The following is a 19,209-nucleotide window of genomic DNA, read 5'->3' as shown; positions in this document are numbered from 1 at the left end:
TCTCCTTTTAGATTTGTTAATAGTTGTTTTATGTACATTGGTGCTCCTATGTTGGGTGCATATATATTTATAAGTGATATGTCTTCTTGATGGAGTGTCCCTTTTATCATTATATATTTCCCTTCTTTGTCTTTCTTAACCTGTTTTATCTTGAAGTCTACTTTGTCTGATATGAGTATGGCAACACCTGCTTTCTTTTGTTTGCCATTAGCTTGGAGTATTGTCTTCCATCCTTTCACTCTGAGCCTGTGCTTGTCCTTAGTGCTAAGATGTGTTTCCTGAAGGCAGCATATTGTTGGGTCTTGCTTTTTAATCCATCCTGCCACTCTGTATCTTTTGATTGGAGAGTTCAATCCATTTACATTTAGGGTAATTATTGAAATATGAGGGCTGAATGTTGCTGTTTTGTCACTTATTTTCTGGTTCTTTTGCATTTCCTTTGTTTCTTGTCCCATTTGTTTTGGACTGCCAATTCAGTTTGGTTGTTCTGTCTTATGATTCTTCTAGTTTTCTCTTTGTTTATCATATGTGGTTTTAATTTGATTATTTGTTTAGTGGTTACCTTGAGGTTTGGGCGAAAAATCTTCTGTATGAGATAGTCCATTATCTGATAGCCTCCTATTTCCTTATACTAAGTCAATTCAGTCACTTTCCTCTTCCCCTTCTAAGTTGCTCTTGTTATACCTTATTCTATCTTGTGTTGTGGCTGTGTGTTTACAGTGATGAGGTTAAATTTATTTTTGGTGAATTTCTTCCTTTGATCTTTGAGTTTAGTATTTAAGTGGTTGCTAACCTATTCCGGTAAAGATCTACTATTTCTCTGATTTTGTCTACCTACTTTTCTCCTTACTCCAAGCTTTGTGTTCCCTTTCTCTTCTTGTTTTCAGGCCTGAGGGCCTTCTTGAGTATTTCTTGTAGTGGTGGTCTCGTGGCCATGAACTCCCTTAGCTTTTGTTTATCTGGGAGAGTTACTATTTCTCCATCATATTTGAAGGATATTTTTGCTGGATAGAGTATTCTTGGCTGAAAGTTTTTGTCTTTTAGTATTTTGAATATATCATTCCAGTCTCTTCTAGCCTGAAAAGTTTCTGTTGAGAAATCCGCTGAGAGCCTGATGGGAGTTCCTTTGTACGTTATTTTTTGTTTTTGTCTAGCTGCCCTTAATATTGTTTCTTTGTCGTTGACCCTGGCTAGCCTTACCACTAGGTGTCGTGGTGAAGGCCTTTGTCTGTTAATATATATAGGAGTCCTGTTGGCTTCGCTTACTGGTATTTCCTGCTCCTTCCCCAGATTTGGGAAATTTTCAGCTATTATTTCCTTGAATAGGCTCTCTGTTCCTCTTTCCCTCTCCTCTCCCTCAGGAATACCTATAATTCTTATGTTACATTTTCTAATAGAGTCCGATATTTCTCGGAGTCTTTCTTCATTTCTTTTTAGTCTTAGTTCTCTCTCTTCTTCCATCTGGAGTATGTCTGTATTCCTATCCTCTAAAGTACTAATTCTTTCCTCCATATTGTCAGCTCTGTTCTTTAAAGATTCCAGATTCTCCTTTATCTCCTCCATTGTGTTCTTCATCTCCATCAGCCCTGATAGGTTTTTCTTTATGATTTCAATCTCTTTTGTGAAGAAACTCCTAATCTCATTTAATTGTTTGTCTGTGTTGTCTCATATTTCGTTGAGTGTTTTTATGATAGCTATTTTGAAATCTCTGTCATTTAGTTTATGGATTTCTGTGTCTTCGGGGTTGATTTCTGGGTGCTTGTCATTTTGTTTCTGGTCTGGTGATTTCATATATTTTTGCATTGTGGTTCCTGTGTTGGTTTTGATTTTCCTCATCCTGGAAGTCTCTGGTTGCAATTTCCACCTGCCGCCACTGTGTGGTGGTAAAGGGCTGTGTAGTCTAAGCCCCCTGCGCTCTGCCCCAGTTTTTCTGCTGCGATCCGCAGTTTTGTTTTGTTTTGTTTTGTTTCTTTTCCCCACTGCGATCCACGGGTCCAGTCCAGTTTATTCAGGTCTGCCTCGGACCGCTAGATCTGGTCGAGCTGCAGACTCCGGGTTGCGGGGAGGGGGGAGCTCTCTCTTTTGCCCTCTGGGTCCCTGACGTGGGAGGCTTCTCGTTTGCCCCTCTTTATCCGCTCTCTGGGTTGCTCAGATGTTGATGGTAGCCCTGTGGCTCCTCTGAGCCCTCTGTGCGGGAGTTTCCCACTGGCTGAGAGAGCCCGAAGAGCTACAGTTTCCCGCCGAGGGCCGCCCCTCCCCACTCTCTGGGAGCCGCGCGGACTGGATCGCTGATCTGATGGGGAGGGAGCGGAGTTCTCCTTACCTCTCCCCACTTCCTCCGGGGGCCCAGCACGTTCCGCTCTCAGATGTGCGGCAGTGTGGATCCCTCCGCTCCAGCTTTTGACTGTCTGGGATTCCGTTGTTGGTCTGTGGCTGTTACTTTTGTTGTATTTTGTGGGGGAAGAATTCACGGGAAAGCTCACACCGCCATGATGCTGACGTCACTCTCCACTTCAGTAAGTTTTGATTCATTCTTCAACACTGTGTTTCCCCAGCATGAGTGGAAGCCCCTACTAAAACTTTAAAAGTTATTTTGCTTTGACAAAGAGAAAATCCTACCCCTCCTGTGAGTGTGTTGTGTGGTTCTTTCCAGTTTTTTAGGGCATGGTCTCTAGAGGTATTCAAAAAGCAAACAAATGAACCAAATGATCAGATCCTGGCAGAAGTTAAGGTACATGAAGATGATAGAATTTGGCTCAAATTCTCAGATACATCTCTCTACTGATGCACATGCGTGTCTCTGAGAGAGTGTATATATGTGTATGTGTGATATACAAATATAAAACAGACTTCATATATGTGTGTTCAGTAGAATGATAGATACTAAAGTTTTTATTAGACTGATCAAAAGAGTAAACCCTGTAAGACCTAATAGAAGCATCTAAGATGGGATTAGATGTTTTCTATTCAGGGAAAGTTTGCTGTTAGTCTTAAGAGCACAAGAGGAAGATAGCAGCCATTGAGAGGTATGACAAGTTGCAGCAATTGGAAGTAAACCCTTGAATTTCTTCAGGACTTTGGGAATTTACATGAACAGCCATTAAGAAGCAGTATATAAGTACAAAAACAGACACACAGATCAATGGGACAGAATTGAAAGCCCAGAAATAAAACCACACATATACGGACAGCTAATTTTCGACAAAGGAGCTAAGAACATACAATGGAGAAAGGAAAGTCTCTTCAATAAATGGTGTTGGGAAAACTGGACAGCCACATGCAAAAGAATGAAAGTGGACCATCTGCTATCGCCATTCACAAAAATTAACTCAAAATGGATCAAAGACCTGAAGGTGAGACCTGAAACTATAAAACTCATAGAAGAAAATATAGGCAACACACTATTTGACATTGGGTTTAAAGGAATCTTTTCGGATGACATGCCTACCCAGACTAGGGAAACTAAAGAAAAAATAAACAAGTGGGACTTTATCAGATTAAAGAGCTTCTACAAGACAAACGAAACCAGAATCAAGATGAACAGACAACCCACCAGCTGGGACAGAATATTTGCAAAACATACATCTGACAAGGGGTTGATCTCCATAACATATAAAGAACTCACACAACTGAACAACAAAAAAATAAACAACCCGATCAAAAAATGGGCAGAGGAAATGAACAGACACTTCTCCAAAGAAGATATACAGATGGCCAATAGGCACATGAAAAGATGTTCACCATCACTAATCATCAGGGAAATGCAAATCAAAACAACACTAAGATATCACCTCACGCCCGTTAGAATGGCTATAATCACCAAGACAAAAAACAAGTGTTGGAGAGGATGTAGAGAAACAAGAACGCTCATACACAGCTGGTGGGAATGCAAACTGGTGCAGCCTCTATGGAAAATGGTACGGAGATTCCTCAAAGAATTAAAAATAGAGATGCCCTATGACCCAGCTGGATAGATTCCACTACTGGGAATCTATTCAACGCACCTGAAATCAACAATCCAAAAAGGCTTATGCACCCCTGTGTTCATTGCAGCATTATTCACCATAGCCAAGAAGTGGAAGCAACCTAAGTGTCCCTCGACTGACGATTGGATTAAGAAAATGTGGTATACATATACAATGGAATACTACTCAGCCATAAAAAGAACAAAATCGTCCCATTTGCAACAACATGGATGGGCCTGGAGGGTATTATGTTAAGTGAAGTAAGCCAGAAGGAGAAAGACAAACACTGTATGATCTCACTCATATGTGGAATATAAACCAACACATGGACAGAGAAAACTGTATTGTGGTTGCCAGGGGCAATGGGAGTGGGGGGTGTGCACAAGGGGTGAAGGGAGTCATATATATGGTGATGGACAAACAAAAATGTACAACCAAAATTTCACAATGTTAAAAAAACTATTAAAACATCAATAAAAAATAAAAATAAAATAAAAACGGAAAAAAAAAGAAGCAGTATATATTCCGAGTGCTTTGAAGTAGATATAGTAAGGAGTGATGGTGGAGGGTGATTAAAATTCTTATGGGAAATCAAATGAAGCAGTTTGAATTGGGGAATAGGATCCTTGTCTAGAAAACTATTGAAATAGTTCCTGTGATAGTAACAAGGCTCTAGGCTGGGGTCAAAGAGGAAGGGATGAATCTGAAAGCAGAGCCTTGGGCGGGGGTTGATATGGGAAGGTGCAGTAAGAGGGTAATCAAGGGTGGGTTCCAAGTCGTGGGTCTAGAAGATGGAGAGGATGAGCAAGAGAATTTAGGAAGTGGAGGTGGTGATGTTCACCCCACTATTTCATAGACTACTCATTCTTATGATGTGTTAATAGGTGTCACAAGAAGTAGGAATTCAATGTCAGATAAGTTTGGAACACACTGAGATAAAATTAAGGATAAAGCTGAGCCAGCACTGATGGCCTAGCAGTTAACATTCAGCGCGCTCTGCTTTGGCGGCCCCAGTTCGGTTCCTGGGCTCAGAACCACACCACTCATCTGTCAGTAGCCATGCTGTGGCGGCAGCTCACATAGAAGAACCAGAAGAACTTAAGACTGTGCACAACTATGTACTGGGGCTTTGCAGGGAGGAAGAAGAAAAAAAAAGGAGGAAGATTGGCAGCAGATGTTAGCTTAGGGCAAATCTTCCCCTGCAAAAAAAAAAAAGAAAAAAAAATAAGTAAAAGCCCCTTAGACTTCCTATTAAAAAAAAAAAAAGGATAAATTTAAACAATAACTACAGGACTTCTCAGAGCCTTTAATATGCTATTATGTGTGGATTAGACCAAGTATTCTGTTTCCCAAATTGTGGGATTAGGTGTTTTGGCGGTTGGTTGCTTGGTGGAATATCTTGGGAAAGTGATTTCAGGACAAAAGAATGGTGTGTGTGTGTGTGTGTGTACACATACCTGGATGATAATGATTCCCCAAGTGAGGGTCTTTTGATCATAATAGATAGGAACTTGAGAGAATGTGAGGGAGCAGGCTAGGATGAATATTTGGAAGTCACGGGCAGAGAGATGTCTACCAGAAACATGGCTGAGATTGGATTCTTCTTTATGGTAACCAATAATTAATAGGAGGTTGGGGGCATGTGTGTGGGAACAGGGGAGTAAGGCAGGGGCAGCAGAGGCCTAGAAAGACATCTTGGACAATGTGTTGTCACCAGAGACCAGACTGGAAAGAGCTGATACATGACAGTGACTAAAACAGTGGGGCTCCAAGAGGGCCTCCTGGTCCGGTTTGCCAAGGAGGACATCTCCTCTTACTTACCTGCTGTGTTGTGGTAGGATGCTAATGCCAGGGCAAAGGGGCAGTGAGTAGCATCCCCAAACTCCCTGCTCCATTCAACAAACACTTACTGACTCTTTGCTTTGTGGAGATAAGAGAATAATTAACATCTAGGTCCTGCTCTTAAGGAGAGCACTATTTCTGAAGAGAAAGGGGGAGAAAAGCAGTTAAACTTCTAAGTGTAATAGAGTTAACAAATGCTTCTAAAGCAGCTATGAATCTGATGAAGTCTTTAACTATGATTGGACAAAGAGGTTTTTTTTTTTTTTTAATAATTTTATTTATTTATTTTCCCCCAAAGCCCCAGTAGATAGTTGTGTGTCATAGCTGCACATCCTTCTAGTTGCTGTACGTGGGACACGGCCTCAGCATGGCCGGAGAAGCGGTGCGTCGGTGCGCGCCCGGGATCCGAACCCCGGGCTGCCAGCAGCGGAGCGCGTGCACTTAACCACTAAGCCACAGGGCCGGCCCCTGGGCAAAGAGGTTTAATGTAACGAATTATTGCTAACTTTTCTAGACAACCAGGGAAATAAACATTATATGAATAACTCTAAGTCTTAAGCCCAATTTCATAATCAGAAGATTACTTTTTAAATTTTATTTTTTTCTTATAGCCAAGTTTAAAAATAGTCAGTTGAAGCATGCTCCTTTGGAGAAGTCACAATTGACATAGTGGTATGTGAGGTATTTCAAAGGTAACCAGTGGACCTACAAATATATTTTTTCTTTTACGGGACTATGCATTTCATTTTTAAAATTTTGAGTTGTATTTTACTTTGACATATCTTCTTTTGATATCAAACAGTTTAAGCTGGGCCAACCAAAGGCGGGCGAATTGACAGTTGCTAATGTAAATTTCCCAGCGAGGAGAAAAGCCTTCCTTTAGAAGCGCACAGATGCTTCATTGTAAGGACGCTCCTTTGTGCTAGTTCACTTCTGGCTCTGACAGGAGCTGGTTCAAGCGGCCTCTGCTCTGCTCTTACCACTCCCTGCTGAGCACCAAGAAGACTTTTCATAATACCATCAGTCATAGGTGTTTGTGAAAGGAGCATGTAAAAATACTGTAAATATAAAAAGTTTGCAGTGAGTTGTTATAGCAGTTTGTGTATCTTTCTGAGTTATGGTGGTAAATGAAAGCTGAAGGTTTGTGGGTGTGGTCATGTATAGATACTGTTTTGTCCCTCTTCCCATCACTGTTTCCTGGATCCTATATCTCTCTGCATCCTGTATATGACCAGGATTTGGGATGACCATGCTGAATGATTGGGCACCCCTCGACACACCACTCTGGAGAACCTGAAGAATTGCTGATTCAGTGTTTACAATGATGTTCAGTATCCTTCAGCCTTTCGCCTGCTTCCCTGCCTCACGTTGGACGGGTGCTTAATAAATCTGTACTGAACAGAAAGGGAAGGAGTACTATTAATACTAGTGTAGTAAAAGGAATGCCTTCAAAGAGTCATCTTTTTTATCTGGTATTTTACCAGCTATTTGAAAAGTTATCTCTTGTGTTTGGCTTTGTGTGAGCACTTGAGTAATGTCTATGTATAGCTTCTCAGAAGATCATCCTCTTCTAGAATAGCCGTTGGAAAGCCTGGTCTACCCACAGAGGGGCTTCACCAGCTACTAGAATGCAGAGGGCTCTCTCCCTGCTCCCCCTACCCATCGAAACTGGTTGCCTTTGTGATTTAAGAGTTGTGTGTGGTATTCTTAGAGAGGAGACTTTCAGAGATGGGACTTAAACTTCCTTCTCCTTAGCATTGTCCTATAATTACAATTTTTTTACACTCAAAGTTCGCTTCTGTTTGCATCTGAATTAGAAGAAAGTCAGAGGGGTGGTTTTGTGCTTGATTAGAGCAGGATCCTGGTCTCATGCTTCAGCAGTCACAAAGAGAAACATATATTAGTCATTAAGGAACTGGATTCCAGTGGACTTGAATCCAGTAATTGTCTTTCTTACAAGCATTAGTTTCTTCATTTTGGCAAAGCAAAGAAAAAAAAATTACTTGCTTCACTAACTGAAATCATATGGGCGTTATCTGTCCTGATGCTGTATTATCAGATTTTATACAACTAGGAGTATATATGATGTTCCTACTGTACACAACCCCCCCCCCCCAACTTTATTTAGTACTTGTGTCAAGAGAGCTAACAGGAGAGGGACTTCTGGTATTAAATATTCAGAGGAATGAATTTTTGAGTTATTTATTTTTAAAAATCAGATTTTAAATAGAGATTGGGATGTGGTAGGAGAGACAGAAGTTGACACCAACCTGGCAATTACTATGTGTTGAAGTAGATCGATACCAATAGTCTGTCTATAGAGATTTCAGCTCCATACAGCTGTCCATGTGTTCACCACTGCCAGGCCAAGCAGCGGCTTCTGAGTTGGGGGACAAGCAGACCAGAGTAACGTGGATGTGGGTGCTAGAAAGTCTTTAGCCACAACACAGAAGAGAGGGAACGTTGGGCTGAGCTATGGAGCAGAGCCTGAGAATCTATTCCTTCAGAAGGCATATGGTAAAATGGGCCTGTTTTCAGATCTCTTAGGAGGTGAAAGAGCTGTGTCCTGAGCGGTGTCAACACAGCCCCTAAGTGTGTGGCCCGTGCTTGTCCTGGATAAGCCATCTTCTATATGGTACCCAGGAGGGCAAGAACTCTGAACTCTGCTGAGGAAGCCGTGAGTGGAGATGCTGAATCCTCTTCCAGAGCCACTGCAAGCCTAACATCCTTCTTTGCCGCCTACAAGGTGGATGAGAGATGTAGGGATATGATTCCCCGATTTTTCTGTGCACTTAGGCCTGCATCGTAGCTGACCTTCAATTATATATGACCTATGAGTGTACTGGAGCTAGGCATTGCTTTCAGGATGCGTGCCCTTTAAAAGTTGAGTTTCTGTTCCTTTTTAGCCCAATGGACCAAAGATGTTTTCTGAGGTAGAAGAAGCTGGAAGCCCTTTGTCTTTGTTCTTGTATTTAGAAGAAGGGCAGGGGATAGAGGTTCTCAAATGGGGTGTTTGGAAAGGTGTGGGGTGTTTGGGGTGGAGGCAATGACAGAGGATCACTACCGGCTATTAGTGGGCAGGAGCAAGGGGTGTTAAATGTCCTTTAGTGTGTGAGACAGTCTTCTACGATGAAGAAATGTGCCACCTAGAATGCCAGGAAAGGGAAACACCATGAAGGAGCAGCAGGGCTTGGCTCTCCCTGAAGGTTAGTACAGTCATGGGGATCCGCCCGCTTGGCCTTCGAGGTAGTCCCAGCCCAGAGAGGCTAGATATGGTCTTTCATTTTTGGTTCAAAGCCATCTTTCCATCTGTTTGTCCATCCGTCCATCCATCCATCCTTTCAGTACTCCTTTGGTGAAGGGTCTCATGGCGACCTGTGCTCCCCCCCTTTTCCCTCAGTGATATTGTCACATTGTCTGCTCTTCTAAACCCTAGTTGTTCTCTGAACTGACTCATTTAGTAATAATGACAAAATTCTTATGCCAGTTAAGAATAGAGAAGGTAGAAGGCTTTTGGTAGAAGAAGAGAGAGAAGAGAAGAAGAAGAGTGAAAGAGATGTTTTATAATCTATCTAGGTATGAGAATAGGCACCCAAGTTGTTAATCCAAGAAAAGATATTTGGTTAGTACTAATGGAATCCCTCCTACATCTAGGTCAGTGGTTCTCAAACTTGAGTGTGCATCAGAATCCCCTGGAGGGTGTGTTCAGACAGAGACTGCCAGGCACCATCCCAGAGTTTCTGACTGAGAAAGTCTGGGGCGGGGCCTGGGAATTTGCTTTACTAACAAGTTCCCAGGTGATGCTGGTGCCACTGGTCTGGGGACCACACTTCTCCAGGTCTAGGTCCTAGAGAAGAGAGAAACACCTGAACAGTTCCCATCTCTGGGACACCCTGAGGACCAGGGTGAGAGGGGAGGAACTTGCCTGACTCTAGACCTTCAATCATAGCCTATGAAGAAGAAGAAGAAAGAAATTAAGGTCTAGCAGCCCCAGAAGATGAGTGCAGTATCAGGTTCACCATCACTCCTGTGGCTGGGATCCACATAGAGGCCAGTGTGCTGTATTTTCTGAAACAGCAAGGAGAAAGAACAGAGTAGGCTTTGCTTTCTTGTGCTTTCTGTACGGAAATGAATGTATTTAACCAGTGGCCTTGCTTAATGTCTGTTAGCTTGGATGGCCTGGTAAACCAGGAGACGGTGGGCAGCACTTCCTTTTCTTACCAAATAAGATGGAGTTGTAAAAATATACAACCTGTGAAGGTTTCTTGCATCTGGTTTAAACCCCAAACCATTGGATGTCTCATTTTTTTCAGGAAAGGAAACAAAGTCAGGATTGGGCATAGGGTTGACTATGGTAGCTTTCTGATTTCCTCTCTCCACTGTCAGTAATCACTGATGTATTAATTGTTTTTCTTTTCTTCTTCCTAACGTGTTAATAATAGTGATGCTTTATTCTGGTCCCCAAAAGGGGAAAACAAAGAGATTGACTGGGATGCTATTGGAAGTGTGAACAGGAATATGAATGACACTTTGAGAGCATCTATTTTTACTGTCAATTCCTGATTTTTCAAGATAATTCTAAGAACACTTTTTCATCAAATTTGACCTCATGGCCAAATAACAACAAGCTTTTTTCCTCCTTGATGTTTCCTTGGAATCACAAAATGTTTTTAGTTTGAGTACTTAGCAGCAGTTGAGGGACGGGATAATATTTTGAGTTTCATTTTTTATCCAATATAGAAAGCCCTGTGGCACTAAATAAAAATGTCACCATGTAAAATGTAAAGGCTTTCTGTCACAAATGTTTTTAAAAATTCATGGAGGGCTAAGGATTTGATTTATCTTATCCTCTTTCTGTGATTTATTCATATTTAATGTTAGTTTCAACATTTGAAGCATGAAGAACTTTTTTCAAGTTAAAAACTGTGGTGAATTGGTTTTATTTGAAGAAACATTCCACTGTGCCAGTTTTTGAATTCCTCAGTTCATTCCTCTTATGTGTTCAAGGGGCAAGATATGTTTGGTTTTCCCAGTGACTGGAATTCTCACTGGGGAAACCCTTCATTGTTGGGGAGGTTGATTGACCCAGCTACTTGGTTTTGACAGCCGTTTCCCTGGTATCAATAGACGTTTTCCTCGGGCATTCATCACGATCACACAAACGTGGCAGCAAAGGAGAAGAGTGAGAACAGATCTCATCTTTGGAACTATTGTTTTGTTTGTTGTCTTGTTTTTTCGTTTTTGTTACTTTGAGCCACTGAGTTGCCTGTGTTTTAGGGAACATCTTTAGTCAGAGACAATATCCAGTCTTTTCTATGGATGGCTCATAAATAATGAATGATAGTAGAAATAGCTTTGAATGAATGAAAGAAAATGAACTCAAAACAAACTCATAATGTTTTTTTTTAACTAGTAAATAGACGCGTAGAGTGCGGCATTGGCTTTTCTCAAAGCCCTGGAGGGTTAAAAGGCTGGTGGATAGGGAGCTGCCAGCCCTCCTTCTTCTACCTTTGGGGCAGATAGACCTGTCCTAGAGGACACGAGCATGTGTACTCAGACCCTGCGGGGAAGGTTAAATTTCAAATGGCTAGAAGGAGATGCAGAAAGGCGCTTTTGCCCTGGACACTCTGGCTTCTGCCTGTCCTTCCACCTGCCTCTCTGTCCTTCTGGCCCTCCATCCTTTATCCCCTCCTCCTTTCTGTCTTTTTGTTCATTGCCTCTTACTACCATTCTTCCACTCTGCAGGCACTTTTGAGCACCTCCTCTAGGCCAGGTGCTACACCTCCATAGGTTTAGTCAGCTTCTTATAAAATGAGGGGAAATGTACCTATTTTCTCTGCTGAAAATAATCAGCCTTTTAATAAGAACATCAAGGAAGAATGAGAAGAAAAGGTACTGAGTGCCTACAAGGATAAAGCCCTTCTTACCTGGTTTTCTTACTTGTTTGTCATTGAGGTTCAGAGCCATTGTGGAATGGCAGCCAATACACAGGGCAGTGCCAAAACTTAAATGTGTGATTTCTAGAACCAGTTGTGAGCATTTCACCATTCCAATCTTGATTTTATTCCTTTGCTTAATGGAGAGAATCATCTTTTTAAGTAAAATCATCTTTTTTTCCCCTCAGACTATTGGAAAGAAGTTACCTCCAACTACAGCAACTCCAGACTCGTCAAAAACAGAAATGGACAGCAGAACAAAGAGTGAGTTTCCTTATTTATCCATTTTACATTTGAAAGCAGTTAAGTGTTTTCCAACAATTGAAATGCTTTTGAAAAAATCCTTATATAATCTTAGTGGCTTTTTAAAACACATCATAAAAAATGCACACAAGTGTGTTTCGTGAAGTCCTACCAGTAGGATGGGCACAGGTTAGATTCAGAACTCTTGGGGGCCGGCCCCGTGGCTTAGCGGTTAAGTGCGTGCGCTCCGCTGCTGGCGGCCCGGGTTCGGATCCCGGGCATGCACCGACACACCGCTTGTCCGACCATGCTGAGGCCGCGTCCCACATACAGCAACTAGAAGGAAGTGCAGCTGTGACATACAACTATCTACTGGGGCTTTGGGGGAAAAAATAAATAAAATTAAAAAAAATAAAATAAAAATAAAACCAAAATGTTAAAAAAAAAAAAAAAAAAGAACTCTTGGGAGTTTTCTCCTTTATGGAACGTGGTTCTTTCCTGCCCTATGTATCTGGCCCATGTGCAGAGCCAGGGTTTATCCATATCTACCCAGAGCACTTTGCATAGTTCAGGAGGCAGAAAGATTCTAGAGAATGGCAATTTGAGCAATTTAGGGATTCACAGGGCTTCAAGTCAGAGAGGCCTTATCTTTTAGCCTAACTACTCAGCCAACATTCCCAAACCTTGACTTGCTGCCAGCATCCTCAGCACATCTCTGCTTGAATCCCTCTAGATAAAAATTTCTTCTGTTGAGCCAGATATGCTCTTCCTGTAATTTTTACCCACTGGTTCTAGTCTCTAGGTCTATATTGATATTGGCCCGTTTTTCTCCCAACAACCCTTTAAGTATTTGAGCACAGTGGTCTCCCCTAGACCTTCCCAAAAGTCAGTGTTCCCAATTCTAGAGTTGCCAGATAAAATACAGGATTCCCAGTTACATTTGAATTTCAGGTAAACAATGAATAATTTTTGGTTATAAGTATGTCCCAAGCAGTATTTGTTGTTTATCTGAAATTCAAATGTAGCTGGGCATCCTGTATTTGTATTTGCTAAATTTGACAACTCTCCATTTCTTTTAGCCATTCCTCCAATAACTGGGGCATGCTGAATGTGCTCTAGTCAGAAACGAGTAGTTCAATGCCTTCTAGGCATTTTATTTTGTTGTTTTTTTTTTTAGCTTCAAATTTCCTTATAAGGATAATGTGGACAGGCTACTAATCTAGTTTGGAAAGCCAATGATTAAGAGAAGAGATATCATACATATATAATTATGATTACTATAAGAACAAGCATAGATTTATTATTTTAATTGCAGAATAATATACCAGGAGCTCCGTTTGCAGTGCAAAACAGATAGTTTTGAGAGCAAATAAGGGGTATAGTCTGAGACATAAGAAAATGCATTTATGGGACTTACCAAGCCAAACATGATGGTTTAGAGAAATAAATTCATGGATGATATAGATGCAGATGACAGAGCTCTGTCTTAACATTTAAGGTTCAGATGAAGTCTACATGGCTTCCATCTGTTAATGGTACAATCAGACTCCAGATAATAGACAGAAAGCCCACTAGTCTAATGCCCAATCCAGGGGTTCTTAAACTTGAGTGTGCCTCAGAATTACCTGGAAAGTGGTCCCCACCCTCCAGATTGCTGGGCCCTACCTCCAGAATTTCTGAGTCAGTAGGTCTGGGGTGAGACCTGAAAATTTGCTTTTCTAACAAATTCCCAGGTGCTGCTGCTCCTGTTCTAGGGCCTACACTTTGAGAACCACTGTTCTGAGCTTATAAATATTCCTAAGGAGAAAGTGGCCCTGCATTTATTCAAGCAGATTATAGGCTTATCATGCTCACTACCTTTAGGCACTAAAATCTTCAAGATTCTTGAAGAGTCCTGAAAATTTTTTTTCAAGAATTGAAAGTTAAACCATTTCTGAAAACATTTCTCTTGTTGGACAGTAGCCCGTCCTTCTTTCCATTCAACTGCTTCTGTAGTTATGGCTATTAACAAATTTATAAATGATCAAGGTTATTAGGAAAGTTGCTTGGACAGTGGGGAATAGACAGGAGAAAGAAAAGGGAAAGACACATCAAACCTCAAAGGTAATTGGAATGTGGTCCCTAGGACAGGCTGTCCTCGTGACATGTGACAACCAGTGGCCTTCACCAACCTGACTGGTGTTTGCAGAAATAATAATCTGAGAAGAAGAGAATTTTTTTAATGGAGAAGAGTTTCAATAGAAGTGAAGTAGAAATTCCCTCTAGATTGTTCAACTCTGTCCAGAGTAAATAGGACCTTGGGTGACTTGTGGGTTGCTTTTGGGGGAGGCTGAACAAGAGGGACCTGCATGTCACTTGTAAGGATGTGGCACAAAACAGATGGTCTGCAGGGCATGGTTAAGTGACTAATCCTCAGATCTCAAGAACTGGCGTTAGGGTAGGAACATGTCCTTGATGCTTTCTGGTCACTCTCTGCAATGTCTGCAGACAGGAGGCTCAAGTCTTTTTGGAAGGATTAAGTGGGTGGGTGGGGGAGGTTAGCTGTGTTTTAGAGCGGTGCTGGCCAATAAGAATAATATGCTCATAATATGTGAGCCACATAGGTGATTTTACATTTTCTAGTAGCCACATTTAAAAAAAGAAAAAGAAACAGGTGAACTTAATTTAAATATATTTTATTTAACTCAATATTTCCAAATATTATTATTTCAACATGTAACCCATATAAAATTATTAAATGAGATATTTTCATATGAGCTTTCACAATCCGGTATGTATTTTACATGTATGGCACATTTCAACTTGGAGTAACCACATTTCAAGTGCTCAATAGCCACATGTACCGCGTGGCTACCATACTGGACAGCGTAGTTTAGAGTAATTCTGGGATCTAAGATGGGCTTCCTGGGCCTGGATGTTAACACAGTTCTGAATGCTCAGCTCCCTTAAGCATGTGGGAGGATCCTGGCTCTAACCCAAGGCTTGTTCAGTCCTACAAGTATCTATTAACTGTGTCCATCCACTTGGCTCTCTGGAAGCATCACAGTGGGGGGATGGGTTGTTAATGAAGAGTGGTTTTACAGAGGCTGGGTGGTATGTTTTGGCCGAGAGTCTGGAAGCACGGATTCTGGGACCAGCTCTGTTATTAGCTAGCTGTGTGACGTTGGGCAAGTAATTTTATTTCTCTGGTCTTGCTCTTCATTGTGTGTATTGTCTGTGAAGTCAGAGGGTTTTACTAGAGAGAACCCCTGAGGTTTCTCCCAGCATCTTCATCCTCTGATTCAATTCCAAAAACTTTACTATTGAGAGTGAAAGATTTCTGCATTCAAAGAATTGAGCAGCCAGATGGGAGAGACAAAAGGAAGATATGAACAATTCAGTAGGAACGTGAGATGATGTCACTGGGCATAGGTGTAAATTTGCGTGCAAGTGGGCAGTAGGTTAGGAAGGAGAATTATCACTGTCGGTGAAGGCTTGAGGGATGTTTATTGACAGACATTTTTCATGGACCCAGAGAAAGAATTTCTGCAGTTTAACCTCACCCCTCACATACTCTCTGACTTTCATTGTAAAGAGCAAATTCAGGGGTAATTTCGCCCATGATTTCCGTGAGGCACCCTAGTCCACTAAAAAGCCCCTTCTTTTTGGAACATTTTGCTGCTTCTGGATTTTGATGCAACATCTGTGTTCAGATGGAAGGACACAGAGTGCTGACCAGCTACTAGAAATGACCCTGAACTTGAGAGTAGCACAGCCTCCTTCCTTCTGGTTGGAAGACAAACCTATGTCAAAAATTGCCCAGCAGTACAGAGGAGAGAAGCTCCTTCCTGCACCAGTGTCTCGTTAGCATGCTGAACTACAAACTCACATCAGGATTAAGAGTTATGATGAGTCATACCCTCAACGTCCATCCATGTTGTCACAAATGGCTGGATTTCATCATTTCTTATGGCTGAGTAGTATTCCATTGTGTATATATACCACAGCTTCTTTATCCATTCGTCCCTTGATGGGCACTTAGGTTGCTTCCAAGTCTTGGCTATTGTGAATAACGCTGCAATGAACACAGGGGTGCATGTACCTTTGCAAATTGGTGTTTTCAAGTTCTTTGGATAAGTACCCAACAGTGGAATAGCTGGATCATATGGTAGTTCTATCCTTGATTTTTTGAGGAATCTCCATACTGGATAATTTGGTACATGTGTGTGGTGATGGGTTGTAATTAGTATTTTGGTGGTGAACATGATGTAATCTATGCAGAAATAGAAGTACAATGATGTACACCTGAAACTTTTACAATGTTATAAACCAATGTTACTGCAATAAACAAAAAATAAAAAAAAAATAAGAGTTATGATGAGTCAAAAAATATTCACATGAATTGGTATTTTTTGAGTGAAAGGGAAACTCAGCTGATCAGGATTTATTTGAACAACTAACATCATCTCCCCTCCCCCAATAAAGCTTTTATGATACTGAAATTCATTTAGAATGCATGCTGGGGAACAGATTGCCATAATTTTCGTAACAAGAGGAAAACTGTCTAAATATTCATCAAGGAAGTGCCCTGAGGTTCCTCCAGCTCACCACATCTGCGGTTTCCCCCTTTCTTACTACAAGTGATGCAGATTTGTGGCCTCGGTGGGCTAGAAAAATAGCTTGGAGAAATGACCGTTCAGCATCTTTCTGAACAAACAGTTCAGTCTTAGAGATTCAGAAGACCAGTTGAGCAGGTGGGTTAGGAAACAAATAATCCTTGACAGAATTTGCACAAAGGCAGATCAGACTTCTGAATAAATGATGACTGTGGGGCAAAAGCTAAACTCTCCCTGCCTCACTTCCCCTTGCTTCATCACTGGACACTCGTACCACTTTTCTGATCATTCATTTGACATGCTTCTTAGGAGTTGTCCCCTATGATGGTGACACATGGTACCTTGTGGCTATCATTGGTCCCTCAAGGTGGCGGCTGTCTCTCCTACTCAATATCCCAACCATACAGCCCAGAAAAGTGCTGTGGACTCAGTGGGCACATAAGAAATGGTGGTTGAGCAAATGGAGAATTATAAATGATTTACAATTTACCAGGCTTTATATTGGACAGAGTCTTGTAAAAGCAGTGAGGTAGCCATGAGTCCCCTTTCTCAAGTTCACAGTCCCCAGGAGGAAAAGGACACATTTGTTCACATGAGACCCTCAAGCTTATTTTGGGTTTCTGAGGGGTTAGCAGTGGTTGCCAGTGTTCCGTGGGGCTTGACAGACCCTTTCTTCTTCTTAGCCCTGCTCTAGACCAGTCAGCACAAGAGAACCAGGACAAACCTGGCTTGTCTGACAAAATCAGGTTTCTTGCCTCATTCCACTGAGGCGACTGCATGGCAGCATCGCACCAAACAAAAGAAAAAAGAGTGGTTACCAATTTGGAGGAAGGGGGGTATGTAGTGAAAATTAAACGAAGCAGTGTTTTGATAGGCTCAAAGCAAAGCAGGGCTGTGTGGATAGGGGTCAACAACAGGTCTGGACTGCGAGGTGGACCAGGTCCTGTTTCTCTGGGAACCACCAAGTTAAGACAGATGTGCAATGTTGTGTCCAGAGCCCCTTACGTGAGGCTCCACACTTGTGTGGGGCATCAAGGTTGCTTTTCTGTATCAACGTGACTTGGTTCTTTCAGCCAAGAGTGGAATGTTTTCCCTTTTTACTGATATGATATAAAAAAGCAAAGTTTTAGAGGATGAACTTTATCAGAGAGTAAGAAAGCAGTCGTCACTCAGAGAAGGGGGTTGTTAGGCCCCTTTCCAGCTGCAGCACGTGCTGGGGAGAAATCCTGTTTCCCCTTCACTTTGCAGCTGGCTGTGTCTGCGTTTGTTACTTAGCCTGATGAAGGGCTGGGCAGATTTTTACTTTCTCAGTCTGAGGTAGTTTTTGCTTTCTCACCATGTGTTTAAATGGGAGAAATAAGGTTCAACGCCCTTCTGTTGGTTTTTTCCCAGCCTTACCTGAGATGTCTTTTATCCTATTTTTCCAGGATAGGTGTTTTTGCTCACTTATCTGCCCCAAAGCTCACTCATTCTTGGGCCTGGGAATTTGGGCACATTCAATTTGAAACCTCTTTCCTTCCCGTCACTTTAGTGTCTCCCACACCTGCTGTGTACTAACGCCCCCAGGCTCAGTGTCTCAGGTCCCCTCCCCTCCCTAGGAGGAAAGCTCAAGTGCCCTCAACACAGACCTTGCTGTCCGGATTCAGAGTGGGGATCTTCTTGTGGGGGTGCCCAGCCTACCTGTGCTGCTGAAGACCTGGGTTTCAAGTACACTCCTCTTGGAGGAAAAAGTGAACTCCCTTAGTGTAATCCTGGTGGATTTCCTGTCTCCCAAAGAGTCAGAGCTTCTCATCATCTGAGCAGGAGAAACTGCCGTTGAGAGGAGCCATGATCTGCTTTGCACTAGAGAACAGAAAGGCTTTGCTTGTCAGATTTTTTTTTAATTCTCTTTTTTTTTTTTTTTGTGAGGAGATCAGCCCTGAGCTAACATCCGCCAATTCTCCTCTTTTTTTGCTGAGGAAGACGGCCCTGGGCTAACATCTGTGCCTATCTTCCTCCACTTTGTATGGGACGCCGCCACAGCATGGCTTACCAAGCAGTGCGTCGGTGCGCGCCCGGGATCCGAACCAGCGAACCCCGGGCCACCGCAGCGGAGCGCGCGCACTTAACCGCTTGCGCCACCGGGCCGGCCCCTTAATTCTCTTTTTAAAGTGAGAGAATAAAAGGTGTCATAATTCATGGTTGTGAAATAATTTGAAAGTCAAATTCCAAGCATCCAAGACCACAGGTGCTGGTTGTGATTTGGGGTCATGGTCAGCTTTTTCATGAAGGAAGACATTGGACTGGAGTTGATACCATGGTGACGTACGCATTGTGTTGCGTTTCCCTCTCTGAATTTAAGTGTACACTAGGGTTTCTCCACCTTAGCACTATTAACATTTTGACTAGATCATTCTTTGTTGTGGGGTCGTCCTGCGTCTGTTGTAGGAAGTTTAGCAGCATCCCTGGCCTCCGCCCGCTTGATGCCAATAACACTTACCATCTCCTCTCCCCTAGTTGTGACAACCACAAATGTCTCCAGGCATTGCCAATGTCCCCTAGGGAGCAAACTTGCCCCAGCTACAAACCACTGGTGTAGACTGTAGTAAGCTCCACGAGGACGCTGCTGCATCTCTGCTGCTGGGCGCA

General features: G+C 42.3%; 1 protein-coding gene across 3 annotated transcripts in view; it reads left to right on the top strand.

The window, feature by feature from the left end:
* Positions 1–19,209, top strand: part of SH3KBP1 (SH3 domain containing kinase binding protein 1) — a 337,148-nt gene that overhangs the window by 223,228 nt on the left and 94,711 nt on the right. For all 3 annotated transcript variants that reach the window (XM_058535538.1, XM_058535540.1, XM_058535539.1), the window contains one exon: positions 11,932–12,007. In XM_058535538.1, the coding sequence (XP_058391521.1) occupies positions 11,932–12,007 (76 nt within the window). The remainder of the gene's footprint in view (positions 1–11,931; positions 12,008–19,209) is intronic.

Source organism: Diceros bicornis, chromosome X (genome assembly GCF_020826845.1).
Source record: "Diceros bicornis minor isolate mBicDic1 chromosome X, mDicBic1.mat.cur, whole genome shotgun sequence".
NCBI classification, from domain to species: Eukaryota; Metazoa; Chordata; class Mammalia; order Perissodactyla; family Rhinocerotidae; genus Diceros; species Diceros bicornis.
This window is presented reverse-complemented; position numbering and strand designations above follow the sequence as displayed.